The 11,295-nt window shown below is 52.2% G+C and overlaps 1 protein-coding gene across 1 annotated transcript; it reads left to right on the top strand.

Annotated features, from left to right (window-relative positions):
• Positions 1 to 7,434: 7,434 nt before the first annotated feature.
• Positions 7,435 to 10,997, top strand: LOC139833886 (uncharacterized). The gene is made up of 2 exons (XM_071824254.1): positions 7,435 to 9,756; positions 9,825 to 10,997. Exons 1-2 carry the CDS (start codon positions 7,435 to 7,437, stop codon positions 10,995 to 10,997), a joined length of 3,495 nt encoding a protein of 1,164 aa, XP_071680355.1.
• Positions 10,998 to 11,295: the final 298 nt, after the last annotated feature.

Here is an 11,295-nt window from a genome sequence, read left to right on the forward strand (position 1 = left end):
TGGCCACCGCACTGCCACACGTGTCCACCGCCGCCGCCATGTACTGGCCACCGCAGCCACCGCCACCGCCGCCATGTAGTGGCCACCACCGCCATCGCCACCGCCGTGTACTGGCCACCGCCGCCACCGCCACCGCCATGTACAGGCCACCATCGCCACCGCCGTGTACTGGCCACCACCGTGTACTGGCCACCACCGTCACCGCCATGTACTGGCCACCGCCGCCACCTCCGTGTACTGGCCACCACCGCCACTGCCATGTACTGGCCACCGCCGCCGCCGTGCCACACGTGTCCCTTCCCAGTGCCACGTATCCCTTCCCCGTGCCACGTGTCGCTGCCGCTTCCACGTGCCTCGCCCCGCCGCCACCGCCTTGCGACGTGTAGATCCCGCTTCCACGTGCCACGCCCCGCCGCTTCCCCGCGCCACCTGTCGCCGCCGCTTCCACGTGCCTCGCCCCGCCGCCGCCGGCGTGCGACGTGTAGATGCCGCTTCCACGTGCCATGCCCCGCCGCTTCCCCGCGCCACCTGATGCCAAACTTGCCGCGTCGCTGTGCTATAAAGCGCCGCGTGCACGCGGAACCACACATCGCCGTCGCCTCCGTTCATTCGTCGCCGGGATGCCGCCGCGCCGTCGCGGCTCGTCCGGCTTCCGTGGCGTCCGAGCGCGTCCGAACGATAGGTTCTACGCCGAGATGCGCGCTGGTGGCTGCTGGCTCACCCTCGGCACGTACAACACCCCGGAGCTGGCGGCGCGCGCTTACGACGCGGCCGCATGGCGATTTCGGCGGCCACGGTGCGACATGAACTTCCTAGACGTCGAATCGCTAGAGGAGGCGGAGTTCCTCGCGCCGACGTTGTGCCTCGTCGATGACGAGGACCGTCGCCTCCACCGCCAGGTGCAGCGCCGGATCGCCATCGCCGAGCACGACGAGGAGTTGATGCACCAGTGGAGGGCGCAGTTCCCCAACGATGTCGACAACACCGACGCGTTCTTCGCTGACCTCCGGGCACATCGCAGGTCCAACAGGCGCCACCGTCGGGCCGTCGCCGTGTTCGAGCTCGACAACCTGAGTACAACTTGGGCCGACAACAATCCTCGGTGGGACGACATTTGGACCGAGACAACCTCCGACGACGAGTAGATCGACAAGACTAGTTGTTTATCTATTTTAATTGTATTTTCAGTAAAGTCGTTGTGGTAGACGCTGATGATGAGAAAAGTTTCCCGCCAGATACATGGAATTAAAGTACATAGCTCAACTGAAAATTAATTAACATACATGGCCAGATTCGACTGTTCGAGTCATTCAGTCATACTCGTGCCTAGTCCTATAGTACTCGCCAATGTAGTCGTCGTAGTCGCCATCATCATCGTCGCTGGCATCGGGGTCGCGGTAGTCGAACCTCGGCGGGAGAACACGCGTGGGCTGGGACTGAGGGTAGCGCAGGCGGGGGCCACGGTGGGCCATGACGCCCTGGAGAGTCCGGCCGCGCCACCACAGCCGCCGGCCGGCCTCGTTGAAGTTCGAAGGAGGCGGGCCGCCCTCCTCGTGCCTGGCAAGCGCCCTCTCACGCCGATTGATGAAGAAGCTTTCCCAAGTCGGGTTGTAGTCGGGATGCCACTGGGGATTCCTCCGCTGCTCTAGCGTGAGCTCGAAGTAGTAGTGGTTCGTGATGGCCATCTCGCGCGCTACACCTAGAGGGACAGGAGGGACCGGTATGCCTCCGATGCTCGGCAACCAGCCGGTCGGGACGCGGTAGCCCGGCGGGCAAGGGTAGTTCGACGCGCAAAGCGCCTCCGCCTCCCGGAGGGTTAGAGATACGATGGAAGCCATGGGACAGAGTGATGACGTTTGTAGATATGAGTCTAGATGTGATATGTAAATGGAGGCCAAGCCGACATATATATAGTGAAAAAATGGCGGGAGGACGGAGGCGGGAATCAGTGGAAAGCGCGGGAAGAAAAATAGGCGGGAACACAGTGGCGCCGAAAACATTAGTCCCGGCTGGTGGGTACAACCGGGGCTAAAGATCATTTTTTTTGTCATATAACAAAACTGTCGGTGGGATAAGGACGTGTGGGTAACCTTTAGTCCCGGCTGGTGGGTACAACCGGGACGAAAGATCCTTTTTTTGTCATCTAACAAAACTGTCGGTGGGATAAGGACGTGTGGGTAACCTTTAGTCCCGGCTGGTGGGTACAACCGGGACTAAAGATGTCGGCAGGATAAGAACGCATGGGTGGACGCACTGCTCGATGAGATAAAGCATGTAGCGCACGACGCCCTGTCGAAGGAACAAGACAAAGTAGAAGAGGTGCCGTACCTATAAAAGGAGCATCGATACGCCTTGTCAGGCAGATCAACAGGACAAGCAGAGTTTCATTCCCATGGATGAAGGGAAGGGTTGGGAAATCTCCCGTGGCGCAGCTTCTCGAAGATGTCGTTGGTGCACACGCACTACGGCATCTTCGGAAGCTGCTCCTCGGAATTTTTCCCTGCAAGCCCCTGAACGACTACATCTCATCTAACAGTGTTGGGGAAAGGGTTGGGAAATCTCCCGTGGCGCAGTTTCTCGAAGATGTCGCTGGTGCACACGCCCTACGGCATCTTCAAAAACTGTGCCTTGGAATTTTTTCCTGCAAGCCCCTGAACGACTACATCTCCTGTAACAGTGTTGGGGAAAGGGTTGGGAAATCTCCCGTGGCGCAGTTTCTCGAAGATGTCGTTGGTGCACACGCCCTACGACATCTTCAGAAACTGCGCCATGGAATTTTTCCCTGCAAGCCTCTGAACGACTACATCTCCTCTAACAGTGTTGGGGAAAAGGTTGGGAAATCTCCCGTGGCGCATCTCCACTTTTAATATCTTACATACAGTTAAATGATTACACAAAAATAAATGGGAAATTGATTGCCATGTTGAGATACTCATTTGTGCCATGAACATTCTTCAATTAACTTGATGATGGAGCATCTTCATCATTTAATCTTCTTCGGCCGTAACCATGGAGCATCTTCATCATTTAACTTGATGCTTGGATCAATGTTCACTCTGAAGGGTGGAATTTCATCAAACTTATTATAATCTTCTGACATGTTTGTCTTGTCCTCCACTCCCACGATGTTTCTTTTTCCAGAAAGAACTATGTGGCGCTTTGGCTCATCGTTTGATGTATTTGTTTCCTTATGTTTCCTTTTTCTTGGTTTGGTAGACATATCCTTCACATAGAAAACCTGGGCCACATCCTTGGCTAGGACGAATGGTTCGTCTCTATACCCAAGATTGTTGAGATCCACTGTTGTCATTCCATAAAACTTGTCTACCTGAACCCCGCCTCCTGTTTTGTTGACCCATTTGCACCTAAACAAAGGGACCTTAAAAGAAGGTCCATAGTCAAGTTCCCATATATCCTCTATGTAACCATAATATGTGTCATTTGGGCCTTCATTCATTATTGCATCAAATCGGACACCACTGTTTTGGTTGGTGCTCTTTTTATCTTGGGCGATCGTGTAAAATGTATTCTCATTTATCTCGTACCCTTGGAAAGTCACTACAGTCGAAGATGGTGTCTGGGCCAGCAAGTACAACTGATCTTCAATATCTTTGTTATTCAGGAGATGTTTTTGCAACCAATCGCTGAAAGTCGACATGTGTTCACGTCTAATCCAATCGTTCGACTGCCCCGGGTTCTGGGAGCGTAGAAAGTTCTTGTGGTCACCGATATACGGAGCCACCATGGTGGAACTTTGTAGAACTGTGTAGTGTGCTTGAGTCAAAGAAATCCTGTCCCTACATATCATTGATTTCCTTCCTAGCTTGCCTTTTCCACTTAGTCTCCCTTCATGCCGCGATTCAGGAACACCAATCGGCTTAAGGTCAGGAATAAAGTCAACACAGAATTCAATGACCTCCTCTGTTCCATAGCCCTTGGAGATGCTTCCTTCTGGCCTAGCACGGTTATGAACATATTTCTTTAAGACTCCCATGAACCTCTCGAAGGGGAACATATTGTGTAGAAACACAGGACCGAGAATGGAAATCTCATCGACCAGGTGAAGGAGGAGATGTGTCATAATATTGAAGAAGGATGGTGGGAACACCAGCTCAAAACTAACGAGACATTGGACCACATCATTCTGCAACCTCGGTAGAATTACTGGATTTATTACCTTCTGAGAAATTGCATTGAGGAATGCACATAGCTTCACAATGGGCAGTCGAACATTTTCCGGTAGAGGCCCCCTCAATGCAATCGGAAGCAACTGTGTCATTATCACGTGACAGTCATGAGACTTCAGGTTCTGGAATGTTTTCTTCTCCATATTTATTATTCCCTTTATATTGGAGGAGAAGCCAGACGGGACCTTGATACTGCTCAGACATTCAAAAATATTTCCTTCTCTCGCTTTTGTAAGAGCGTAGCTGGAGTAATGACGTCCTTTAACTCTCTCATGCGCTTTTTGGGGTCTTTCCTACGTTGTTGGTCCTCCCGTGCTTCGGTGTATCTTTTGTCTTCCCGTACACGCCGTAAAGCCTAGCAGGTTCACGCAAAGATTCTTCGTCACATGCATCACATCGATTGAAGAGCGGACCTCTAAGACTTCCCAATAGGGTAGATCCCAAAATATAGATTTCTTCTTCCACATGGGCGCGTGTCCGGCATCGTCATTCGGAACAGACCGTCCGCCAGGACCATTTCCAAATATTACATCTAGATCCTTGACTATACCAAATATATCAACACCATCACGATGGGGAGGCTTCCTCCGGTGATCAGCCTCATCGTTGTAATGCTTGCCTTTCTTTCTTACGGGATGGGTAGTCCTAAGAAATCGACGATGCCCCAGGTACACGACCTTCTTACATTTTTCCAAATAATCACCTTCGAGCTCATGTAAACAGTGCGTGCATGCATTGTATCCCTTGTTTGACTGTCCTGAAATGTTACCAAGAGCAGGACAGTCATTGATGGTTACGAAAAGCAGCGCTCTTAGGTCAAATTCCTCCTGCTTGTGCTCGTCCCACACACGTACACCTGCTAGGGACCACAGCTGTAGAAGTTCTTCGACTAATGGCTTCAGGTACACATCAATGTCGTTCCCGGGTTGCTTCGGGCCTTGTATGAGCACTGGCATCATAATGAACTTCCGCTTCATGCACAACCAAGGAGGAAGGTTATATATACAAAGAGTCACAGGCCAAGTGCTATGGCTGCAGCTCTGCTCTCCAAAAGGATTCATGCCATCTGTACTTAGACCAAACCTTAAGTTCCTTGCATCTTGTGCAAAGTTTGGGAACTCTCTATCGATTTTTCTCCATTGGGAGCCATCAGCAGGGTGCCTCAACATCACGTCTTTCTTACGGTCTTCTTTGTGCCATCGCAACAACCTAGCATGCTCTTTATTTCTGAACAAGCGTTTCAGCCGTGGTATTATAGGAGCATACCACATAACCTTGGCAGGAACCCTCTTCCTGGGGCGCTCACCCTCAACATCACCAGGGTCATCTCGTCTGATCTTATACCGCAATGCAGTGCACACCGGACATGCATCCAAATTCTCGTACTCACCGCGGTAGAGGATGCAGTCATTAATGCATGCATGTATGTATCTTTTGCACATCTAATCCTAGAGGGCAGACAATCTTCTTCGCTTCGTACGTACTGGCGGGCAATTCGTTACCCTTGGAAGCTTCCTTTTAATTATTTTCAGCAACTTTCCAAATCCTGAGTCAGTGACACCGTTCTCTGCCTTCCATTGCAACAATTCCAGTGTGCTGCCTAGCTTTTTATGGCCATCTTCGCAAGTTGGGTATAACAATTTGTTGTGATCTTCTATCATCTTGTCGAAGGCCAACCTTTCCTTTCAGTTTCACATTCTCTCCTTGCATCAGCAATGGCCCGACCAAGATCATCATCAGCAGGCTCATCTGGTGCCTCTTGATCTTCTACTTCATTGTCTTCATTGCCTTCTGCAGTATCATCGTATTCAGGGAAATTGGGATAACCGTCATCATCCTCTTCCTCCTCTTCATTGTCTTCCATCATAACCCCTCTTTCTCCGTGCTTGGTCCAACAATAGTAACTGGGCATGAAACCGGATCGCAGAAGGTGGCTGTGAATGAGACTCGAGTGAGCGTAATTTACGGTATTCTTGCAGTCCACACATGGACAATACATGAAGCCACCATGTTTGTTTGCCTCCGCCACGGCCATAAAATTATCCAGGCCCGAAGTGAACTTGTCAAACCGTCGGTCAATGTACATCCATTGTCGATTCATCTGCATGATATAATTAAGCTGATCAAAACCATTACAGAACATCACGATGTATATATACACATGCATTTTATCAATTGCAGATGAAAAGGATAAAGTTGTTAACCTCGATGAAGAAGAAAAAAGCAAGTTAAGTGTGGCTTGATTTGTGGAAACTCAAGTGGCAAATCTTCTTAAGCATTTCATCGAACACCTCTTGTGCATGAGAAGAAGAGAGGAGAGCAATACACCCCTCTTGTGAAGAAAGTGAAAAAATGGCCAAGTGTGGCTCACACTTGGGCAGGGGCAAGGTTATAGCCAGATTGGGGACTTTGTCCCAGTTTGTAATACAAACCGGGACTAAAGGTTTCCCACGCCTGACACGGCCTGCCGCGCCCTGTCGTGAACCCTTTAGTCCCGGTTTGTATTACAAACCGGGTCCAAAGGCCACTACAGGACAGGCGCCAGCTAGTGGGGTCGCCCTGGGCAAAACGATCCGGGACCAATGCCCCCATTGGTCCCGGTTTGGTTCTGCACTAGAACATTTGTTTGGGACCAAAGGCCTCTTCTCCACTAGTGGCTACGACTCATTTTCTTCAACCTTCAGCTACCTGCCCTCCTACGCAGCCCAACTGACTGTCTCCATCACGGAGCTACCTGCCCTCCTACGCAGCCCAACTGACTGTCTCCATCACGGCTGGTGTCTCTACCGCATTGCATTGTCGCCCTGCCCTCCGAACTGCCATGGTCATCCTTTTAACCTTGGGAGTGTCCCAGCCATTTTCTCCGCCGACAGAAACGACCCAACCCTAACTCTAAACCCCATTGTCATGGGCCTACCAACCCACGACGCGTCAAGTGGGCCGTCTCCACGGCCCAAGAGGGCCCGCAAGGACAACCCACGCTACAGCCCAGAAGAATGGACTACTTGAGGACGAAGCCAGGAGCGTTGGTGGCATCGAAGAACAGAACCAAGCCGAGACGGCTCTCTTGTATCTCAGTCTGTATCTCCCTCTCCCATCCCAGGCTCCAATTCCCCTCCCCTTTCCTGCTGTAGCTGATGAATCCTGAACCCTAGACCTATATTGGAAGGAATCGAGAGTATAGCTGTAACAATCAGGTATCAGAGCAACCGATCTGGCGCCGCGCACTCGATTGGTGGCGGAAATCATGGCGGAGTTGCAGACCAAGGAGCAATTCGCGGAGATTATGACGGCGATTCGAGCGCAGACGGAGAAGTTGGACGGCTTCAACAACAAGCTCGAGACGCTTGAGGTCAAGGTGGCTTCACTGGAAGAGGTGAAGCCGGTGCTGGTGGATCTGGCGCTGTGGAAGCCCCGGGTCGATCTGACTGTGGGTGCTCTCCAGACGGATCTGGGCGAGTTGCGGCAGAGCATCGATCGCCTCGTCATCAACTCAGCACCACCTGCACCAACGGCTCCTGCAGGGGCAGCGCCTCCTCCACCTCCGGCTGGGGAGCGCCGCGCCGATCTGCGCACCGGTGACGACGAACGTCACGGGCCTGCTGGCCGCCGCGTCGACATCTTCACCCGGGGTTCGGTTATGGGGCCGCATCCCCAATCAACCCCGGCCAAGGGTACGCTCCCGTGCCACACTCCTGAGTCTTCATCCAGTGTCGGGTTTAGAGATCGTGATAGGGAGAGGTTTGGAAAAACTCCGAGAGTGGATTGCCCTGGGTTCAATGGGGAAGGGCCACTGGAATGGAAAATCAAATGCGAGTCCTACTTCCGTGTGTGTCGGGTAGATCAGGATCTGTGGATCGACACCGCTGTGGTGTATTTCACTGGGGAGGCTGCTCTTTGGTTACAATGGACCAATGCGCACGGCGTCGCCCGAGATTGGGATGATTTCGTGTCCATGGTGTGTGCTAAGTTTGGTCGTCGCGAGTTTGAGCAGCTGTTGCGTCAGTTCTCGAGGTTGCGTCAAATGGGTACGGTAGCTGAATATGCTGTTCAATTCAACACAGCTATGAACTGTCTCCTAGCACACCATCGCTCGTGGGATCCCCTTTATTTTGTCACTCAATTTGTTGATGGGTTGCGTGCTGACATTAGAGTGGTGGTTATGGTTCAACAACCCAAGGATTTGGACTCTGCGGTTTCTCTTGCTCTCTTACAGGAGGAAGCGATGGAGTTGACAAGGGAGGCCACGCGTGTGAGCAGTGGGCATGGTCCCTTCCCCAAGGCTCAAACGCGCACGGCGCTGCCATTGCCGCCGCCACCTGTTGGAAGGCCGCCGGGCCTGGCCACACCCTCGTCTCGCGTGGAGGACAAGCGTGGAGTGGCCAGCAACCAGATGCCATCCACGGACGACAAGGTACGGGCGCTGCGAGCATACCGTCGTGCTCGCGGGGAGTGCTTCGACTGCGGCGAGAAATGGGGGCGCAATCATGTGTGCGCTGCCACTGTTCCTCTCCATGTTGTTCAAGAGCTTCTGTGTCTCTTGGAGGGTGAGATGGAACCGCATTCCTCACCTGTCGACTCGCGCAGTGAATTAGGCATGATATCTGCAGCAGCCTTACAAGGAATCGAGCCTCCACAGACAGTTCGAATCAAAGGAGTGGTACAAGGGCAAGAGGTGTTAATGTTAGTGGACTCTGGCAGCACTCACAGCTTTATCAGTGAGGCAATCGCCGCACGTTGGTCAGGTGTACGCCAGTGTAAGCCTATGCAAGTTAAGGTGGCCGATGGTGGGACACTCAGGTGTGATTTGGAGATTCCAGAGTGTAAGTGGCAATCACAGGGCACTGAGTTCTGGACTACTCTTCGGTTATTTCCTTTGGGGTGTTATGACATCATCCTCGGCATGGACTGGCTGCAGAGTCTGGGTGATATGAATGTGAATTGGCACAAGAAACAGCTATTCTTCCATTATCAAGATCGTCCAGTGTTTCTACAAGGCATGGTGACTGATACTACTACCTGTCAGAAGATAACTGCTGAGGAACTCCAAACCTTGAATGCAAGCAATGCTATCTGCCATGTGGTCCAGTTGAGTGAGCTGAAGGAATCAGAGGAGCTGGTGCCATATTCACAAGATATTCAGAGTCTCTTGTCTGAATTTGAGGGTTTGTTTGCTGAACCACACGGGCTGCCACCAAGGAGGGAATTCGACCATGTCATTTCACTGTTACCCGGTGCAAGGCCAGTCAACATTCGTCCTTATCGATACAACCCAAGTCAGAAGGATGAAATCGAGAAGCAAATTGCAGATATGCTTAAGCAAGGGATTATTCGGTTCAGCACCAGCCCGTTCGCTTCGCCTATTCTCTTGGTGCAAAAGAAGGACGGCACATGGCGATTCTGTATTGATTACAGATACCTTAATGCTATGACACTAAAGAACATATATCCTCTACCCATTATCGATGAGTTGCTCGATGAGTTATCGGGTGCGGCATGGTTCACAAGCCTAGACCTCCGAGCGGGCTACCATCAAATCAGGTTGGCTGAAGGGGAAGAGTTCAAGACGGCATTTCAGTCTCACCAAGGTCATTACGAGTTTATGGTGATGCCTTATGGCCTGACTCTGCCTGGCAGGTGGTGTCGCTCGATTTTGTTGAAGGGTTGCCCAAATCGTCGGGTTTTACAACCATTCTGGTCGTGGTGGACAAGCTCACCAAATATGCACACTTCTTGCCTCTCTCTCACCCTTATACAGCGGCTCAAGTTGCCCAGCTCTACTTCGATCAGGTCTTTCGCTTGCACAGCATGCCTGCGGCACTCATTTCGGACCGGGACAAGGTTTTTACCAGCAAATTTTGGCAGTCCTTGTTCAGGCTGAGCAAGACAGAGATGCGAATGAGCACGGCTTATCATCCGCAAACGGATGGGCAGACGGAGCGGGTCAATCAATGCCTCGAGACTTACTTACGTTGCTTTATCAGCACCTGCCCTGCAACGTGGAGTAAGTGGCTTCCGCTAGCAGAATTCTGGTATAATACGGCCTACCACACTGCGATCAAGACCAGCCCATTTCAAGCTCTGTATGGCCATGCTCCGAGATATCTGGGGATCACGGCTGAGTCGGTGCCGGTCACAGATCTGCAGCTATGGCTTCAGGAGCGCCAATTGGCAACGACAGTGCTCAAGCAACATCTACACCGAGCTAACAACCGTATGAAACAATTTGCTGACAACAAACGTTCAGATCGTGTGTTTCAGGTGGGTGATTGGGTGTATCTACGTCTCCAGCCGTACATCCAGACGACCTTGGCCATGCGAGCCAACGCCAAGCTTGCCTTCCGCTACTTCGGGCCATTCCAGGTGGAGCAAAAGGTTGGGGATCGTTCCTACCGTCTCAAGTTGCCGGACAAGTCGAAGCTTCATCCAGTCTTTCATGTCTCGCTGTTGAGGAAAGGTATTCCACCAGAAGAAGTGCATGAGGAGTTGCCGGTGATCGACGATGAACACCCTCCCCGACACGTACCAGAGCAAGTTCTACAACGCCGTCAAGTGCAGCGTCGTTACAAGACCAAGGACCAGGTGCTGATTCAATGGTCAGGACTGCCAGCGTCACTTGCTACTTGGGAGAATCTCGCCGAGCTGAAGGCCAGGTTTCCTCGAGCTCCGGCTTGGGGTCAAGCCGCTCCTGAAGGAGGGGGGAATGTCATGGGCCTACCAACCCACGACGCGTCAAGTGGGCCGTCTCCACGGCCCAAGAGGGCCCTCAAGGACAACCCACGCTACAGCCCAGAAGAATGGACTACTTGAGGACGAAGCCAGGAGCGTTGCTGGCATCGAAGAACAGAACCAAGCCGAGACGGCTCTCTTGTATCTCAGTCTGTATCTCCCTCTCCCATCCCAGGCTCCAATTCCCCTCCCGTTTAGATGAATCCTGAACCCTAGACCTATATTGAAAGGAATCGAGAGTATAGCTGTAACACGCATGCCGCCAATTTCCAAACTCATCTCCGCCATCACCCTCTACTCCGCGTCATCACTATCTCCGGCCCGATGAGCAACGAACCGTCCGCTCTACAGTTCGACTGATATTTCGCAAACTAGCAGT

This window comes from Lolium perenne, chromosome 7 (genome assembly GCF_019359855.2).
Source record: "Lolium perenne isolate Kyuss_39 chromosome 7, Kyuss_2.0, whole genome shotgun sequence".
NCBI lineage: Eukaryota > Viridiplantae > Streptophyta > Magnoliopsida > Poales > Poaceae > Lolium > Lolium perenne.